At 38.2% G+C, this 21,262-nt stretch overlaps 1 protein-coding gene across 5 annotated transcripts in view; it reads right to left on the bottom strand.

The window, feature by feature from the left end:
* The window catches only part of WASL (WASP like actin nucleation promoting factor), a 75,064-nt gene extending 57,349 nt beyond the window's left edge, over positions 1 to 17,715 (bottom strand). For 3 of the 5 annotated variants that reach the window (XR_010121595.1, XM_055283850.2, XM_063642184.1), the window contains exon 1: positions 17,098 to 17,537. Coding sequence is in view for 3 of the 5 variants with exons in the window: in XM_055283850.2 (XP_055139825.1) it covers positions 17,098 to 17,214 (117 nt within the window). In the remaining 2 variants the exon portion in view is untranslated. Of the gene's footprint in view, positions 1 to 17,097 lie in introns of all 5 variants that reach the window. The other 2 variants (XR_010121594.1, XM_063642183.1) reach the window with 2 other exon arrangements.
* Positions 17,716 to 21,262: the final 3,547 nt, after the last annotated feature.

Genomic DNA, 21,262 nt, shown 5'->3' on the forward strand with positions numbered 1-21,262 from the left:
AGATTAAATGGGCCAATTCCTGGAAAGACACGATCTATCAAAATTTACACAAAAACTAGACAATCTGAATAGGCCTATGACTATTTAAAAATTGGATTATTAATAACCTTCCAAAGCAAAAAACACCATAGCAGATGATTTCACTGGTAAATTCTCCTAAACATATGAGGAATACATGATAGAAATCTCTTCTAGAAATATAAGCAGAAGGACTACTTCGTAACTATTTTGTAAAGCCAGGATTAAGCTAATACCAACATCAGACAAAGACCTAACAACAAAGGAAAATTGCAAACCAATATCTCTCATGAACAAAGATGGAAAAAAAATCAACAACATATTAGCAAATTGAACCCAACAATATATAAGAAGAATTATACATCAAAACCAAGTGAAATTTACTCTAGGTATGCAAGGTTGGCTCAACATTCAAAAATCAACTAATGTAACCTATCATATCAATAGGCTAAAGAAAAACCAAATGATCATATGAACAGATCCAGTAAAAGCATACTCATTCGTAATAAAAAAAAAAAAATCTAGGCCGGGCGTGGTGGCTCACGCTTGTAATCCCAGCACTTTGGGAGGCCGAGGCGGGTGGATCACGAGGTCAGGAGATCGAGACCACGGTGAAACCCCGTCTCTACTAAAAATACAAAAAAAATTAGCCGGGCGTGGTGGCGGGCGCCTGTAGTCCCAGCTACTCGGAGAGGCTGAGGCAGGAGAATGGCGTCAACCCGGGAGGCGGAGCTTGCAGTGAGCCGAGATCACGCCACTGCACTCCAGCCTGGGCGACAGAGCGAGACTCCATCTCAAAAAAATAAATAAATAAATAAAATAAAATAAAAAATAAAAAAAAAATCTCAAAAATAGCAGGGAACTTCCTCAACTTGATAAAGCATTTCCATCAATAACCTGCAGCTAACCCCATACTTACTGCAGAAAAAGTAGACTGTTCCTCCTCTAATACTGGGAACAAAGTAAAAATATTTCCTCTCACCACTCCTATTCCATATCCTTCTAGAAGTTCTAGCTAATGTAACACAATAAATGGTATACAGATTGAGAAGGAAGAAATAAAACTGTCTTTGTTTGCAGATGACATAATTATCAATGTAGAAAATCCTAAAGAATCAAAGAAACAAAAAATTTCTGGAAACCAATAAGCCTTTATATCAAGCAAGGTTGTAGCATACAAGGTTAATATGCAAAGTCAACTGCTTTCCTGGGTACCAGGAATGACCAATTAACACCTGAAATTAAAAACACAGCACCACTTATATTAGTACCAAAAAAAAATCTCTGTATAAATCTAATAAATAAGTACAAAATCTATATGACTACAAAATTTTGATGAAAGAAATCAAAGATGACCTAAACAAGAGGTATTTCAGGTTCACATAGGAAAAAAATACTGCTCAAATGTCAATTTTCCACAAATGGATCTATAGATTCAATAGAACCCCAGTCAAAATCCTAGTTATTTTGTGGATATCAAAAAACTGAAAGATACAGAAAGGAAAAAGACTCAGAATATTCAACACAACGCTGAAGAGTAAGAGTAACATCAGAGGACTGACACTACCTGTCTTCAAGACTTACTATAAAGCTGCAGTAATCAGGCAGTGTGGCCTTGAGAGAAAACACAAATAGACAAAATAGATTGGTGGCCCAGAAGCAGACCCATAGAAATGCAGTCAAATGATCTTTGACAAAGGAGCAAAGGCAATCCAATAAAGAACTAATAATAATCTTCTCAACAAGTGGTAAAAAGCTAGACATCCACATGCCAAAAAAAAAAAATCAAATCTAGGCACTGACCTTACAACTTACACAGAAATTAACTCAAAATGGATGAAAGATCTAAATGTCAATTGCAAAACTGTAAGAGTTCTAGAAGAGAACATAAAACAAAACCTGGGTGACCTGGGGGTTGGTGATGACTTTTTAGATACAATACCAAAAACATGATCAATCCATGAAAGAAAAAGCTGATGAACTGGATGGACTTCATTAAAATTAAAAACTTCTTTCTGTGAAAGACACTGATAAAAGAATGAAAAGACAAGCCACAGACTCAGATAAAAATACATGTGAAACACACAGGTGATACAGGAATTGATTCTGAAACAGATAAAGAACTCTTAAAGCTCATCAATAAGACATAAACACACCCAATAAAATATTTGACAAAGGACCTGGACATCTCACCAAAGAAGACATATAGATGGCAAATAGTCATATGAAAAGAAGGTCAACATCATATGGCTTTAGGGAATTGCAAAAGCAATGAGATATGATGGCAAAACTATTAAAATAACTAAAAATCCAAAACACTGGTAAAACCAAATGCTGGTGTGAATGTGGAGCAACAGAAACAGGGAGCCAGTCTGTAAAGGCTACATACTGTATGATTCCAACTATATGACATTCTGGAAAAGGCAAAACTATAGAAAATGTTAAAAAAAAAAAAATCAGTGGGTGCTAGGATTTCAGCAGGGAGAGGCGGGAGGAATAAGTGCAGTGCAGGGTATTTGTAGTGCAGTTAAACTACTCTGGTATGACACTGTAACGGTGGACATGATGCTATGTACATGTGAAACCAAAACCCAATGATCTGTACAACACAAAGACTTAAACCTAACCTCAACTATGAACTTTAGTTAATAATAATGTATCAATACTGGATCATCAATTGTAACAAACTTACCTAATACAAAATGTTATTAATAGGAGAAACTGCAGAGGGAGTAGGGAAGGAGACAGAGTATATGGCAACCCTTGGCACTTTCTGCACAATTTTCCTGTAAATGTAAAACTGCTCTAAAAAATAAGACTACTCTAAAAAATAAGACTATTTCATTTTTTTAAAAAATGCAAGCCAGCTACCTATATTGAGCAAGCAGTCCTTCAAATATAAATATAAACAAACAACCAAGAATAATAAGACAGCTGAGGAAAACCAGCAGCAAAGAGTAGAGGGACTACAATGAATACACAGTGCAAGTGACTGACAAAAAAAAAAAAAATTCAATGGGAATTTTAAAAAATCTATCTGTATCTTCAGAAATGTTAAGTATTATTGTAAAGAGCACATAAAAGAGCAGGTTGCTATTAAAATAGATCAATTAGCAATTATACAAATGACTTCATGAAAAAAATAGCTTCTTACCATCAAAAATTCAAGACTGATTAAAAGAGTCAAGGTAAATTTTACAAAATCTGGCATTCAATCAAAAGTTTCCAAAAATGCAGAAAAACAACAACAACAACAACAACAACAAAAACAGGAAAAGATGACCCATAGTGAAAACAGGAATAAAACAGAAACTGACTCAGATGATAGCAGACAGGACATTAGAACAGTTGTTATATCTGTAGTCCATATATTTAAAAATGTAGCTAGCAGACAGGACATTAGAACAGTTGTTATATCTGTAGTCCATATATTTAAAAACGTAGCTAGAGCAAAGACTGGACATATATTTAAAAAACATGCAAATCAAACTTCTAGAAATGAAAACTACAATGTCTGAAATGAAAAATACAGTGGACGGTTTTAATGGCAGATTAGATATTGTAGACAAAATATTTGTGAATTTAAAAACATAGCAACAACTGCTATCCAAAAGAAACACAGAAAAGGAAAAAGCAAGGAGGAGGAGGAAGACGAGGAGGACAGAGAGGAAAAAATGCTGTACAGCAGTGAGGTATGGGACAACTTCAAGCAGTCTAATATATCTGAAACTCAAGCCCAGCAGGGCCAGGGAAAGAGAAGTAGATACTTGAAAAAATCATGTCCGAAGTTTCCAAATTTGATGTAAACTTAGTTAAAACCCAGCAAGATAAAGAGTAAGAAAACTGCATGAAGGCACATCATAATCAGATCCCTTCGAACTGGTAATAAAGAGAAAAATCAGAAGAGCAGTCAGAGAAAAAAGATACATTATGTACAAAAAATTAAAGAAAAAAACAGCAGCAGATTTCCTGTCAGAAATAATGGAAACCAGAAGATACTGGAGCAGTACCTTTGAAGAACAGAAAGAAAAACCTATCAACTTATAATTCTATACCCAGAGAAAATGTCTTTCAAGAATTGGGATAAAATATAGACTTTTAAGTTAGATCAACCTGAAAGAATTTATAAGTAGAAGACCTGCACTACAAGAAACATTTTAAAAGAACCAAAGAAAAAAATACTTCTCCTTCTCACTGCAAGAAAATGATACCAGAGAAATACCTAGATCTAGACAGATGAATTAAGGGTACCAGAAATGATAACCAAGTGAATAAATAAATACAAGGTTTTTTTCCCTTACTATTTAAATGTCTCTAAAAGATAACTGAATCTTTACAGCAAAAACTACAAAAATGTATCATGGAATTTATAACATTTGTAGAAGTAAAATACATGGCAACAATACAGCATAATAGTCGGTAGGGCTACGTCACTGGGTGATAGGGATTTTTCTGCTCCATTATAATCTTATGGGACCTTATCACATATGTGGTCCATCACTGACTGAAACACCATTATGTGATACATGACTGTACCTGGGTATTATTTTGTACTTCAAAAAAAAATGTTAAAGAAATGGGTAGTGTATATATAAGAACAGTATAAAAGTACAGACGAAAACAAGACAAATACAGAAGAAAACAAGACAAATAATAAATAAAAATTCTTGCTTTCCAATGGAAAGCCTCAATATGTCAATTCTTCCTAAATTAATCTACAAATCCAATGCTACTCCAAATCAAACCAAGTGTTCTTTGGTAGAGGATAAAGCCTTAGAAAAAAACACTAAGCATATGCATATTAAAATAGCCAGAAAATATTGAAGAGTAATGAGAGACTTACTCTTATCAAACTGTATCATCATTATGAAGCTACATGAGAGACTTACTCTTATCAAACTGTATCATCATTATGAAGCTACACTAAATTAAAATCCAGTGTACTGGCCAAGAAATAAACAAATGAAAGAAATAGAAGAAACTTCAAAAATTAGTATAAGACTTAGGGCTGTCTAATCTTTTGGCTTCCCTGGGCCACATTCAAAGAAGAACTGTCTTGGGCCACACATAAAATACATTAACACTAACAACAGCTGATGAACTTTTAAAAAATTGCAAAAAAAAATCTCTGTTTTAAGACTGTTTATGAATTTGCTTTGGACTGCATTCAAAACCATCCTGGGCCACATGCAGCCCATGGGCCACGGGTTGGAAAAGCTTGGTCTACGTACTCCTTGTAATTTAGTAAATTATAAAAGCAGCATTTCAGACAGGCAAGGTGGCTCACACCTGTAATCCCAGCACTTTGGGAGGCTGAGGCAGGCAGATAACGAGGTCAAGAGATCAAGACCATCCTGGCCAACATGGTGAAACCCCATCTCTACTAAAAATACAAAAGTTAGCCGGGCGTAATGGTATATGCCTGTAGTCCCAGCTACTCAGGAGGCTGAGGCAGGAGAATCTCTTGACCCGGAAGGCGGAGCTTGCAGTGAGCAGAGAGAGTGCCACTGTACTCCAGCCTGGGTGACAGAGCAAGATTACGTCTCAAAAAAAAAAAAAAAAAAAAAAAGCATTTCATATGGGTGGGAGAAAATAAATTGCTCAATAAATGGTGTTGGGAAAACTAGCCATTCACAAAAATAAAAAGCTGGATTTCTATTACATTCATTTTCCAAATTCACTTCCAGAAAGATTAAAGATTAAATGTTCAAAATAAAACCACAAAAATACCAGAAAAATGTGAGCAAATATTTCTGCAATTCTGAGCTAGGGAACTTGATATGATAATAGAAAGATTATTCCACTTAACTACAAAAAATGTTAAACCTGTACAATGACCAAAACCAAATACTTGTCAAAAGATAAATGACAAACCACAAAAAAACTATAATATAGAATTATTATGTTTAACATATAAAGTGCTTCTCCAAGTCACTAAGACAAAAACAAATAATCCAATAGAAAATTGGTCTAAGGACAAGAAGAGGCAATTCACAGAAGAAATATGAATGGTCAACTGACATGAAAAGATATTCGGTTTCACCAAAAACTATGAATTGAACAATAAGATGTTTTCACCAGTGTGAGACTATCTATAGGGAAAACTATTACACCCATTAATAGAGGTTAATTACACATAAATATAACTTGATATAAAGCAGTAATATATTAATAAAAAGGATGCAACAGATATAAACATGGAAATACATATTAATATATTAATAGAAGTGAAAAAGTTAAGTTGCAGAACAATATGTATACCATGTTTCTAGGAAATTAAAGAGAATAGCACTTTAGCACTTGGCCAAAGCCATCCTCTTCCAATGCTGCTAGCCAAGTAAAACATTAGCTAGACTGTTCCCTCTGTAATCTTGAGCTTGACACCTTCACAGATCTAATTCCACTCCCACAGCCGCAATAATCAACACTAGAGTCCAAAGTTCTAGTTCCTACTATCTAGCCATTTATAGTATGAGGTTTTGTTGTCATCCAGAATTCACAAGCCAATTAAATATTGCCAATTTTTTCTTCACATGTTTTTGGTATCTAGCCTTGGAATGACAACTAGATTTCATCTATCGTGAACCTGGACAATTGGTAGTGGTTGCCTCTAGGAATACAATAAGTAGTCAGAGACCATGTCTGAACTCAGTAGGAAAAAATGCTGTGATTGTTGGTGTCTGCCATGGACACAAGGATCAAGGACTTAGTCCTTTTTTTTGCTATACATCGGAGTGTCCAATCTTTTGGTTTCCCTGGGCCACACTGGAAGAAGAAGAATTGTCTTGAGTCACACACAAAATACGGTAACGCCAATGATAGGTGATGAGCAAAACAAAAACAAAAAACTGCAAAAAAAAAAAAATCTTACAATGTTTTAAGAAAGTTTATGAATTTGGATTGGGCCACCTTCAAAGCTGTCCTGGGCCACAGGTTGCACAAGCTTGCTCTAGAGGCTGCCACAATTCCAGGTTTCTTAGTCAGATCTGATGTGCTGAACTAATAAATAAGAAATTTAGTAAACAATAAACTATTACTCAATTATTTCTATTATGAATAATAATTTCCAATTTTCCTTCTCCAGATCCTTCCTATCTTGAAATTTCTTGAAGGAATCTTAGTGTTTCCTTACTTTCTAGGGAATAAAGTTCAATCCTTAAGATTTGAAGTTCAAAGGTCTTCCAAAATCTAGCCTCAATTTACTCTTCAAACTTACCATCCACTATCTGCCCAAGCAAATGTTGTTCTCAATTCTAGCCAACCAGTCTCCTCAATACCTCCTAAAATTCTATACACATTTTCTACCCCAAACTTTTGTTTACACATTTCCCAATATAAATACTCCCCAACTAATGATGGTTCCACTTACAATTTTTCAGCTTTACAATGGTGCGAAAGCAATACGCATTCAGTAGAAACCATACTTTGAGTACCCATGCAACCATTTAGTTTTGTACTTTCAGTATGGTATTCAATAAATTATGTAAAATATTCAACACTTTATTATAAAACGGGCTTTGTGTTACATGATGTTGCCCAACTGTAGGTTATTGTAAATGTTCTGAGCACATTTAAGGAAGGCTAGCCTAAGCTATAATGTTTGGTAAGTTAGGTGTGTTAAATGCATTTTTGACTACAACATTTTCAACTTACAACAGGTTTATCAGGACATAATCCATCATAAGTAGAAGAGCATCTGTACCTGATAAGCTGCTTCCTTGTTTCTGACATCAATTCTCTAGGCTATTTAAGGTTTTTTATATTCAAGTCTCACAATGATATACCTATCTCTCCTCTCTATTATTCAAATCTTTTATACATTTATATATGAGTGTGTATATGTGTGTGTGTGTGTGTATGTTGTGTATAATTTTTGTCTTCCTCAGCTATACAGTGAATAACTGAGGGGTAAAACCTGGATTTTCCTTACCGCGCCCTCATATTCCAAGATACTGGGAGGGTGTTATGTGCTCAGTAAGTCCTCAAGACTTGACTATGTTTCACTAATAAAAATCATTTCAGTTTCTAGCTCGTTTATGCATCAGTTTATGTATTAGTAAAAGAGTTGATTGAGAAGGCTTATATATTTCATACATATGTCAGATATATCTCATATATTATCTTTTATATATATATCTTTCATTTGATCACATTTTCTTAAGTGACTTTTCTGTATTTACCTCATTACTCTACAGTCAATTATTTGGTCTCTTTAAAAAAAGGGTTACAATTCCTCTACAATGCATTAACTCCAAAGAGACAATAATGTTTTCTAATTAGTTTTACTCTCCTATATGCTATTATATCAGTATAACTCTCTAATACTTCTGAGACTACTAACGTAGATGCAATAAATAAGATTTATTTTGTATTACACTATATTTATGAATATGGTTAAGTATGCCAAATGTCTCCTAATTACTAAATACTTAATACAGCAGGTCCTCAAATAACATCCTTTTGTTCAACATCGTTTTGTTCAATGTCCTTTCATCATAACTTTTTTTTTTTTTTTTTTTTTTAAGAGACCAGGTCTTGCTATGTTGCCCAGGCTGGAGTGCAATGCCCTCATCATGGCTTACTGCATCCTTGAATTCTTGGGCTCAAGTGAACCTCCTGCCTCAGCCTCTGGAGTAACTGGGACTACAGACATAAGCCACCACTACCAGCTATTTTTTCTTGTAGAGATTAGGTCTATGTTGCCCACGCTGGTCTCAAACTCCTGGCCTCAAGTGATCTTCCTGCCTCAGCTTCCCAAAGCGCTGCAATTAGAGGTGTGAACCACCACATCCAGCCCATTATTAACTTTGATGAGAAAAGAAAATCAGTTTCCAGCTGGGGCTGCTGTCTGTGTGGAGTTTGCAGGTACTCCCCATGTCTATTGGGTTCTCTGGGTACTTGGATTTCCTCCCACATCCCAAAAATGTGCATGTTAGGTTCACTGGTGTGTCTACATTATCCCAGGATAAGCAAGTGTGCGAGTGAGGTGTGGGTGTAGGTATGAGTGCATCCTGTGATGGGATGATGTCCTGTCCAGGGTAGGTTCTTGCCTTGTACCCTGAGCTGCCAGGATAGGCTCCAGCCACCTGAGACTGAAGTGAAGTAACTGGGTAAATAATTATATTGTTTTTATTACTCCTTCTTAAATGTGTTACAGCTCATATTTATTTCATTAATTAATATTAGAAGTGTTTTTGTCTTTATTTAGAAGGTTGGTGATATATGCTACAAAAACTTAGCTCTTGTTTATATCAATTACCCTATGGTAAAACTGGTTTCATTATGTGTTGTTTCACCTAAAGTCACGGTTTCCAAGAATCCATCAACGATGCTAGGTGACCTGTAAGAATTATATTTATAGTTAACAATGTATATCCTATTACTGTGACTATGAATGTATAAACTTTTGTTTCTAGAACCTTTAGAGTAAGAGTGAACTCAACAAAGCTATGACTTCCAGACAGAATAAATTATAACAAAGCTCAACTCTTATCTGCTCTTTTAAAATTTGTTTTTCTATTCAAAACTAGAATGGGCTACCATTATACTTCCATTAATATTATTTATTTTATTTATTTATTTATTTATTTATTTATTTATTTATTTATTTTTGAGACAGCGTCTCGCTCTGTCGCCCAGGCTGGAGTGCAGTGGCGCAATCTCGGCTCACTGCAAGCTCCACCTCCCGGCTTCACGCCATTCTCCTGCCTCAGCCTCTCCGAGTAGCTGGGACCACAGGCGCCCGCCACCACGCCCGGCTAATTTTTTTTGTATTTTTAGTAGAGACGGGGTTTCACCGTGGTCGCGATCTCCTGACCTCGTGATCCGCCCGCCTCGGCCTCCCAAAGTGCTGGGATTACAAGCGTGAGCCACCGCGCCCGGCCAATATTATTTATTTTAAAAATCTATAGAATATGGACAAAAGTGAAATACACGAGATTACTACAAGCATGCATTTCCTTAGGAAAGTCTTGCTCTTACCACTTTTTATAAAGACTTTAAAAAAATCTTACTATAGAAGACTAGAATACTGACATACGTGGTTGGAGTTGCTCAGCAGCAAAACAAGTAGAACCCGGCTCCTCTGTACTTCGGCCAACGCTTAAGTAGCTCCAATTCTGCATGTTATGAGGAATAATGAATGTCCTAATCAAACCTGCTCTCTAATCAAGACTTAATTTCTAGACTTTACAATTTGATATTATTCACAGATACAATTTTTACATTAAAAGATAACTTTTTAAAAAAATAGTGTATTTTAAATAAAATCCCTACAACTGTCCACAACAGAGAGATGGCCAAAGAGTGACTGGCAGAACTTGGTGAAGGAGACACTGTTCAAAGGGCCCAGTCACATCTTTCCCTCAAGAGCTGTGCTTTCTAATATCTAGAGCACAGCAAGAAGAGAAGTTGAATAAGCAAGAAAGACAGTAAAAGATAAAACCCAGCCCTTCGCGTCTTAAAAGGATGCCTAATTTTGGCATTCATTTGGGTTTCAGAAAAGTTCTGTCAAAGGTTCTAGTGTCTCTTGGTATGCTGTTTCAGGAATACAAAATTCACTAATATAATAAGCCATAATTTCAGCATGTTGCCCAGTGCATTAAAAAAAAACATTTGGCTGGGCGTGTTAGCTCACGCCTGTAATCCCAGCACTTTGGGAGGCCGAGGCGGGCGGATCACGAGGTCAGGAGATAGAGACCATCCTGGCTAACGCGGTGAAACCCCGTCTCTACCAAAAATACAAAAAATTAGCCGGGTGTAGTGGCGGGAGCCTGCAGTCCCAGCTACTCGGGAGGCTGAGGCAGGCGAATGGTGTGAACTCGGGAGGCAGAGGTTGCAGTGAGGTGAGATCATGCCACTGAACTCCAGCCTGGGTGACAGAGCAAGACTCCGTCTCAAAAAAAAAAAAAAAAAAAATTTAAGAAAACCAAGATTATTTTAATCACACGAATGAATCCCCACAGTAACCTCAATTTTGAATCAGTCTCTAAAATAACCAAGTCAATTCACTATAACTATTAAGTCTACCACTTAAACTAAAAACCTATTAATATTGGAAAATAAGCAGTAACATGTAACACCTATCATATCACTAATACAATTTCATCCAGAATTAGGATTCTAGATGGAATTGGTTAACAAAAGAGAAATTCTTAAAAATAATTCCATCTTAACCAAAAAAGCAGTTTCTAATAACCCAAAAATACATTATAATTACGAACAATAATAATTCTAAGTTAGCTAAGAGTTGGTAATTCTACTACTAATGCCTTTTTATTCTCTTTTTCTTTTATTCACTCTGCTGTTTTAAAAGTGAAATGCCTATTAAATTATAACGCTTAGAAAAAGGTGAATTAAAAATGGGAATTTTCAATGGAATAATTCAGGATTATCTACCTTATGCTTAGATATATGCTATATTAGTCTCTGCTGTGCAAAACACATATATGCTAGAGTTAACATTAGGCCTGTTCTTTCCCTGCTAGAGTCCCTGGCATCTAGAATAGTTAAACTGATTAAGCATTAAAGCTGGAAAGACTGTGGAGTTATCTTGTCCAACCCCTCATTTTCAAATTAGAAAAGTGAAGTTCAGAAAGGGAGAAATGGCCAGGCACAGTGGCTCACACCTGTACTCCCAGCACTTTGGGAGGTTGAAGCAGACAGATCACCTGAGGTCAGGAGTTCGAGACCAGCCTGGCCAGCATGGTGAAACCCTGTCTGTACGAAACATACAAAAATTAGCCAGGGGTAGTGGCACATGCCTGTAGTTCCAGCTACTTGGGAGGCTGGGGGAGGAGAATAACTTGAACCTGGGAGGCGGAGGTTGCAGTGAGCCGAGATCGTGCCACTGCACTCCAGCCTGGGCGACAAAGCAAGACTCTGCCTCAAAAAAAAAAAAAATATTCCTGTTCACATTCACAATGTATGGTAGCAGAGCATGGACTAAAATACAGGAACTCCTAACTTTTTCATCAGGACCCCTTTTCTTCCTCTTCAATTAGCAGCCAGGGAGGCTCAGGCTGCCCAGACACTCCCCAAAGAGATATATTCAAGCTGCTCCTTAACTTTTAATTCACACACTCTATAATTAACTGACTTTAAAATTGTTAATTTACCTAACTCAAAACAAATACAATATAGAGTTGAAAATTTTACTCTAAATCCTCCCTGCCAGTAACAGGAAATCTAAACTGAGCACTGAATGGTATTCATAACAACTTTCTTTCATATGCTCCTCCAAACTCCCAGAATACTTTGTGTCATGGACTCTAAGCATTTTCCATAATGATTGTATTACTCTTTGAAATCCTTGACTAAGCCCATTTTACAAATATAGACATTAAGACTGAGACTAGTTAAGAAATTTCCCTGTAGTATAGAGCTAAGAATAACCAGAAACAAAATTCATAACCCTGTTGGACTTCTCTGAATCTCTTCTTGTGCTTATAGCTATGCTGCATCACATACATTTTTGTGCTCATATTTTTCCTCTATACTAGACAAGGGTATCTTCTCATCTTTGTATATATTCCAAATCCAGTGAATTTTAACTTTTATCTTTCCTTACTACTGAAGGTGAAATACCTTCCCAGCCTAAACTTTCCACCAGTAGTACCTTACTCAGGCCATCATCAATACAATGATCCCTCTAAGCATATCCTTCCCTCTATGCCTATTTAAGAATCCCTACCCAAAAGGTCTGATTTAGAACACAAACAAACTACTGTTAGACAACTGTTACCACCTATATTAGTTCAGCAGCAGAACTAAACCATTTCAGTTGCTTAATAAATGAAGACTGAAGTCCAGATACCATGTGCATTAAAAACTGAAGGGCTTAACAACCTAATCAAGCAATGAGAAATGCAGAATCAGCTCCTAAAAAATAAACAAGTGAGTAATTATAATTATTCAATCAATCAATAAGTATTCACTGATCTGTGTGCTAGAAGTTATAAAAATTATAGAAGACTACCTATGCATAAAGTCTATCTCCAAGAATTATATATAGTGAGGAAACAAAAAACTAAAGAAAATAAGCAAGTTAAAACAAGTGCTGAGGAGTTAAAGGAAATAAAGATTAAGGTTGATTAATAAAAATGGCTTAAGTATCACTAAATCTTGAAAAACCAAACCAGGTGAGTATGGCAGGGAAAGATAATGCTCAATAACATTATCAACCCCAATCCATATAAACCAGACATGGCTGTAGAGACGTAGTTTAATGTTTTATTTTTTCCTAATCCTTAGTTTCTCACTTATTTAGGACTACATATGTTGAATTTCACTTAGCAGAATCGCTAATCTTGTTTATAACCTTCTGAAATTGTTCTCCCTTCTTAATACTACCAGCTAATGAATGGCATCAGAACTATTTATGTAAAAGTACATATCATGTATTTATGTATTACAATGAAATCTCAATTTCCACAAAATGAATTTTTAGAAACTATGGTAAAACAAAAAATTTACTGATGATCTGCCTCCTCCATGAAGCCAATCACCAATCCAGAGTCTCATTAACATTCAGGCATATTTGCAGTGAATGAGAATAAAAATATGTTTCTGTATACTTTTTCTGCTGGTGGTTATCATGCCTGCCTTTATTGAAACTCCCTTCCCTCACCTTCTATATATAACCGGGACTAATTTCTGCTGGGGACTTTAATTGTTCTTGAATTCCCAAAGTACTCTTTTAATTCAGGCCCTCATCATATTTCACCTGCAATACTATAAATCAACTGTCTGATTTCCCTTGTCTTTCCTTCACAATCCTCAATCCACCTTCTATACTGCCTCTACCTTTCCCCTGAAAATTTTCTAAGTCAAATATGATCTTGTGAGTCCCCATTAAATAGTGCAATACTTCCTCAACTGTATCTCCTTCTTAGTTGTGAAATGTATACTGGTATCTTAAGCGGTCAGGTAAATGCTGTACTAAAAGAATTTGGTTTAACTTAATTTAGCTTCAATTTGCAAAATATAGGCCAAAAATTGAAGAAAAATCTATTAAGATTTCCAATGTGCTCAAGGATTATCCTATCAGACAACGTGGACTTTAGCAGTGGTTTTCAAACTGTGATATACTTTAGAATTTTCTGTCAAGCTTGCTAAAAATAGACATGTCCAAGCTTCACCTCAGATCCAGTGATTCTGAGTATTATCTAGGAATTGGGCCTAGGCATATGCATTTCTCATAATCTCCACAATGATTCCAATTCATACCTAAATCTGAGAGCCCAAGCAGAAGCCCTCCTTGCTCCCTAACAAACCTAACAAACTTATTAGTAGGTCTCCTAACTTTTCAAGCTGTTTCATACCTCTCATCAGCCTAGGAGTACCTGTTTAAATATAAATAATCAGTTATCCATTTTAAAAAGCTTTTACTCATCCTCTCTCCCACCATTCTCTCCTTTAATCCCCTAAACCTTTATAAAAATAGTTTCCATATATTTATACACAGTCTTAATCCACACAACTACCCCATGAGATAGTCTCCTTGTTTTACAGATGAGAAAACCAAATCTAGGATAGGAAGCTTAAGAAACTTGTCCAAAGTGACCCCCAGTTTGAACCCATATTTGCTTTTACAAAGCCAAGGCATTTTCTATCGTGAAAAGCAGCCTCTTACACATCACTCTGAAGCACTGACTTATCAGTTTACACGTTTCCCTTTTTAGACCTAGTAAGCTCCCTGAGGACAAGTATCAGCCCTTCCAGATTTTGACCTCAACATGTATTCAATACATGTTTGTTGAATGAAAGAAGAAATGAAGCTCCTCCAGAGCTCCGACTATAACTGCTTCTGTTTCATTTCTTGAATTCTTAGATAGAGCTCTGAGTATACTTCAGCCTAACACATTTGGTCTGACCTGTAAATCTTATTGCTGAATTTATTATGAGACAATATATTTCAGTAATGTTTTAAACGACAAAAAAAAAAAACGGAATAATCAGCAAAGGGAGGAAGAGATTATTTCAAAAATTAAAATATCACTCTTACTTCACTATTAACTAGGGACTTCAAATATTGAAATTAGTATTTGCAACGACTTCATCCCACAAAAGCAGACAACTGAAACTGTGTGGTTTTTAAATGACAGAAACTCAAAAGGTAAAGTTGATTAATAAAAATGGCATAAAGAAATTAAGCACTGAATACTGACAGCCTATTCAGCAATCCACTTACACTAACCAACGTGCAACATCATTTTTCCCCATCACAGTATTTTTCCCCATCTGCCATTTTTCGAAACCAGTAAAACTATAGGTAAGCACAGAACAATTAGTATACTTGTGTATAAATGTAATGTCCTTTCTGCCTAAAGTTAATGTGTCTGGTATGTAGACACAGTACAACTACTTCCTTTTTGGTACAGGTTACATAGCTAATCTACTAAACCAGCAACTGAATTTTTTTTCATTGGAGGTAACTAACATTCAAAGTGCTGGAGATTTTCCTAAACTGAACATATTAGTGGTGCTTTAAGAATCTTGTATTTTAGTTTTTGGTGAAAAAGGCAAAGTGGTTATTTCTTTAACATCACTTTTAGAAATAAATCAGTAACAAGAAAAAAAATACCCTTCTAAAACAACATGATGTAGTGGAAAGTACAATGGGGTAGGACTAGGTGCGGGGAGTCCTGGTTTTCTAGTTCTGGTTACATTATTAAATTGCTGTATGACTTGGACTCACTGGATCAGTTTTCTCATTTGTTGAAAAAAGTGTTTGTGAATGCGGAGAGGCTTAAAGTTGTTACCCAAAATTCTCGTTTTGAGCCACTCCTCTAGTTTCATCCTTCTAATCAGGAAACTCAATGTTCTCTAAGGTCTAAATTCCGAAATATGAAACACATCTGAAATTGAATGGAACGATTCAATCTCCAACCGGATGTCACAAGATACAAAGGGTGGACTCCTATGAAGTTAACAATCCAATAACTTTCCAGAAATTGTCTAATCCTAACTTCTTAAAGAAGCAGGTGAAATCTGGTTTGGCGTACCTAACATTACTTAAAGGAGTTATAAAATGGTATTGCTCTATTGAAATTTCCGTGTTTTCTGGCTTCCAGTGGCACATACTCTGCAGGTGCTAGCAAACAAAGTGGAAAGGGACCCAGCCAGTATTTCAACAAATCACACTTCAACCCAGTCACCGCAGTATGATCCGGACAAGGCCTACACCACAGAGCAGAACCTCCCCACCCCCAGAATTGCCAGCAGCCAATGTAATGAATGCTTCCGTCAACAACACACATTCCCCTTCCCACAGCAGAACTGCTCACTCCCAACCGGCCATCTGGGGTTGGAATTGGCCGCACAGCACCAAACTAAGAATCATTCTCGGCCCCAAAAGCCAAGAACTACCAGAGATTGAGGTTTCCCTGCGCATGGCTACGGGGAGAGCAGCACCCCCTCCCACCAATGGGGGAAAAAAAAAAATCAGTGGGAAGGAGAGTAGAAACCAGGCCTAGGCAAGGTTGCTGGAGAAATAAATCGTGTTTCTCTTTAACGAAGAGCAATAACATTTCTTGCACCCTCTCTAATCCGAAGAGAGCCCAGGCTCTTGCACTCGACTTCATTCCCTCCTGGAATCCTAATGGGAGATTAAAAACCACCTTCCTTCCCCGACCTATCCACTCCTCAAACCTGGCATTGTTAAGGAAGGTACCCCCAGATCAAGCAGTAGAAGGTGAAGCGAGAGCTAGAACAAGGGCCCAGATTCTGGGACCAAGCGGCTCTTGCAAGAAAATCCCCTTGTGGCCTGAGAGTAAAGTTTTAACCAGCAGCAAGGGCGCGGACCGAGGCCCGGCCAGGCTGGAGGACAGGCCTGCGGAGGTGACACTCCCTTGTTCTCCAGCAGCTCGGGGAGGCGGCGCCCGACCGCCACGGCCCGCACCCAGGGAGCGGGGCGAGGGCGCCAACGAGGGGCCGGGGCCGGGGCTGGCGGGAGGCCTGGCCCACAGCGGGACCCTCCCCGCGCCGCTCCCGCCTCCTTCCCCACTCCCACTTCCCGGCCCCCAAGCCCGGGCCCGTGAGGTAATGTCACGGGTGGCGACGCGGGTCTTGTCCACTGACCACACATTTCTTGCCGAGGAAAGTGAAGAGGGACTCGTTTTCCTGCGGGGTGAGCAGCAGTGAACCCACGTTGGTGACCCTCCGCGGCGGCGGCGGCTGCTGCTGGACGGAGCTCATGGTTTCGCCGGCGGGGTTGGGAGTCCAGGGCCGTCTCCTCCGGCGAGTGGGCGAGAGCTCGTTCCCCCTCTCGGTGACAGGGGCGGGGAGAAGCGGAGTCAGAGGCGCCACATCTCGCAGCTCCTCCGGAGCAGGGAGGAGGACGAGGTCGACGGAAGCAGGCGCTGAAGGCGAGCCACCTTCGGACCGCTCTGAGAAAAGGAAGCTCCCGGCTCCCGCCCGGCCAGGCTAGGGCCGGATGGTCGTTGTCCTGGCACTCCGGCGTCTGCGCTAAACTCCCAACTCCTCCCCCAACCCTCCCGCAGCGGCGGCCGCGGCCGCACAATCCAACATGGCAGCGGGGGCGGGCGAGACCACAGGACGGAGGGCGCGGGGGAGCGCGCCGGAAACGCGCGGCTGGGGCTCGGGAGGAACCCCCCCACTCGGCGGCGGGCCTCGCGGTGCCGGCCCGAAGCCACGCCCCTTTCCGGCCGAGGCGCGGACCGCGCGGAGCTAAGTGAAATCCCGGTTGGCTTGGGGTGCAGGCTTCCAACTTCGTACTCTGGCTTCTGGCGTCTCGGCTCGTCGGTTGGGTACTCAGACCCAGCTACTGCTGCTTGAAGAGAAGATGGATGGAGACTCCTCGCCGTCGCTGCGCCGCCGGCCTTCCCTGGGCGGACGCACACCTTTGCGAAGCGTCAGTGAGGACCCAGGGCCCCTCCTTGGAATAGCTCTTATTTCTCAGGCGGTGCAGCGTGCAGCTCGCTCTGCGGGTCCTAGAGGCCTGCGATCTGAAGACTGAAACCTGGGAAGAAACGCTCTCCCCTGTGCTCCTCGCCGGCTTCGATAGGAGCTGCAGGTGCCTGGGATTTTCTCAAACTTTGTCCCAAACTTCAGTTGTGGGAGTGGAGGAACAAACAGGCCTTTCCCAGAATTGTGAAAGAAATCGCCCTGATGGATGTAACAAAAACAAATGCACTTGACTTCCACCGCCTGCCTGGCGTGTCACGTGGATTTAATATATGTGTCACATTTAAATTCAAAGTATTTTCTTCTAAGGGCCTGGACACATTTTTTTTTTTTTCTCCCTGTATCGTGAATTTGGAAAATACCCCAGGATATTAAAAGTTATCTAAGATAACCCCCTTTGTTCTGTGAGTTAAATACTAAACGGCTTAAGACGAAATTTTGGAATATAGAGATGATGATGCAGACTGCAGTGAATTATCAAATATGCATCTCACTGTTCTCCACATTAAACATTTTTGTTGCATAAATTCATGTCTGCTAATTGCTTAATTTCAATAAACAAAAAAGTTGTATGTTAAACTTAAGACATCTATAACAATTACACTTTGGTAAAATTGTTGGATGTTAACATCTCTGATAGCTCCCAATAGAAATCTCTGATGTACTAACCAGACTGATAAACCGTTATCATGCACTTTGAAAATATTATAAAATATTAAAATTAAAGCTGCCCTTAATGAAATAGGCTGAGAAACAATAAATTTACAAAGGAAAATAAGAGTGCATATCCTTAGGAGTTCTCACATAAAATATGGAGATTTCAAAGTTAAACTTGATTAATAATGTTAGGGTAAAAAGTGAATTAAAGCAACAGGACTATTTATAAAATAATTAGATTTAGAAACCAGTAGTAGAAATACAAGCCTGGAGTTGCCTCTGAATTACATATTTAACAAACCTAGAAGCTAAATCAGTTTGTCTTTTATCAAAACTGCAACTCCTCTAAGTTGAAAGCACAGTGACAAGAGAAAGCATTACAAATTCTTGAGAAATAATAGAAATTAAAGCTCTTCTTTTCAAACATGTGAACAAGTATCGTACCAGAAGTATAAGATTCAGATAGGCCCATGTTGTAGTTCTTGTTATGAGTCTTACAACCCTATGGACTTTGGACAGGTCACTTCTCTGCGTCTGTTTCCTCATCTGTAAAATGAAAATTTCTGTTTCATACAGTTATAGTCTAAATAGGGATAATTACACCTACTTCAAAGTTGTAAAATACAAACTTACAACTAGATAGGAGGTATAAGTTCTAGTGTTCTGTAGCACTGTAGGATGACTATAGTTAACAATACTGTATAGTTTCAAATAGCTAGAAGAAGGATATTGCATGTTCCCAAAACCAAAACAAAGACGTTTTTGAGATGATAGATATGCTAATTACCCTGATCTAATCACTATACGTTATATGTATTGCAACATCACTATGTACCCCCATAAATATGTACAATTATTGTGTATTAAAATTTTTTTAAACTAAAATTATAAGACATTAAAAAAAATATACCACATGTAAGGTACCTGATACGTAGTGGTTACTCAAGTATTAGTTGTCGGCCATTGACAGTCCTTGCCAATGGTCTTTTCTGCTTTCCCTGAGCTAAGGGATCAAGACAATATATGTCTTCTTACCTTTGTTCTAATTCTGACTCTTCAAAAACTGTCCTTCAAATATACAATTGTACATAATTTTTCAAATATATAGTGAAGAACTTGATAGCAGAATTTCTGATTAGGCCATATATTATGTCAAATAGGCTGCATATATCCCAGTATGCCAAAATAAAACTTTTTTTAAAACTGTAAATCCAGAGATAGAATCCTATTAGCTTCTAATTTAATAAAAACTGAAAGATTAGCAAATTTTATGTTAGAAATACCAGCTTTTAGAACTTGTAGACCACCAAACTATTTTGAAGACAGGAAAGAGTAGTGGGAGAGGGCCGTGAAAAAAAAAAAAAGGCCGTGAGATGATAGGTGAGTGGACAGTAGCTGCGTTGAAGAAGCTATCTCATTCTGAGAACGACTGAGTTCCAATCATTTCATAACCTCTTACTAGCCTAGCCTATCTATTGTTTTATTGATTTTCTTTTCTTTCAGGAAATTTTATGACTTACCGAAATGCAATTTTCTTTTTACTATTTGCCCTTGTTCTGTTTTCTTTAGACTTGGAGATGGAAAATTATGACCACAGTAGACTTTTTTCCTCAGGTCCAACCTTTCTTTAATTTTTCTCCAAATTTTCAATATAGTCCTTTGTCCACAAAATTGCAATTTAAGTTCTTGTCTTCTACCCTCCACTTTTTTTTTTTTTTTTTTTTGAGACGGAGTCTCGCTCTGTCGCCCAGGCTGGAGTGCAGTGGTGCAATCTCGGCTCACTGCAAGCTCCGCCTCCCGGGTTCACGCCATTCTCCTGCCTCAGCCTCTCCGAGTAGCTGGGACTACAGGCGCCCGCCACTACGCCCGGCTAATTTTTTTTGTATTTTTAGTAGAGACGGGGTTTCACCGTGGTCTCGATCTCCTGACCTCGTGATCCGCCCGCCTCGGCCTCCCAAAGTGCTGGGATTACAAGCGTGAGCCACCGCGCCCGGCTTGTTATTTTTGTTTTTCTCTGGGCTTTTTCCAATTCTTGATGTGGAAAATGTAAGCATGAACATTTCACTGGAAATATGACTTCCTTACTCATTTAAGCCTGTGAACAAGCAGTATTTGGGGATTCCCTCCTTACCATACATAAAGGATTCTATTTTTCCATACTGATCCTGAGACCAAGCAGTACTGGCTGTTTTTGTTTCAAAAGTTTTAGCAAGTCCTTTCTTTCGTACTTGATAGCATATCCTCTGTTTGGCAGAACACAAGACATCTTTTCTCTCTGTTTTCTTTGGCAAGTTATTTTCCTTATCTCAAATTTTTTTACCCAGTTTGAGAGATTGGAGTTTATCTAGGACATAAGCATTCTGTTTCCCTTCAACAGAGTATCTTGAAGTTCGTAAGCTAAGTTAAGAAGACTAGGGATTTTATCTTAATATACACACAAAATGCGTATGCTAGAAATACCAGCTTTTAGAACTTGTAGACCACCAAACTATTTTGAAGACAGGAAAGAGTAGTGGGAGAGGGCTGTGAATAAAAGCTTTATTAAGGTGTATATGAATATAACAAAAAAAAGGCAATTCTTACATTTAATTTCTTCCATTTGACTTTCCTTACCTCAACTAGCATCTATTCTCCTACTCCATTTTCTTCTTTCTTTCTTTGG

Source organism: Symphalangus syndactylus, chromosome 6 (genome assembly GCF_028878055.3).
Source record: "Symphalangus syndactylus isolate Jambi chromosome 6, NHGRI_mSymSyn1-v2.1_pri, whole genome shotgun sequence".
Lineage (NCBI taxonomy): Eukaryota > Metazoa > Chordata > Mammalia > Primates > Hylobatidae > Symphalangus > Symphalangus syndactylus.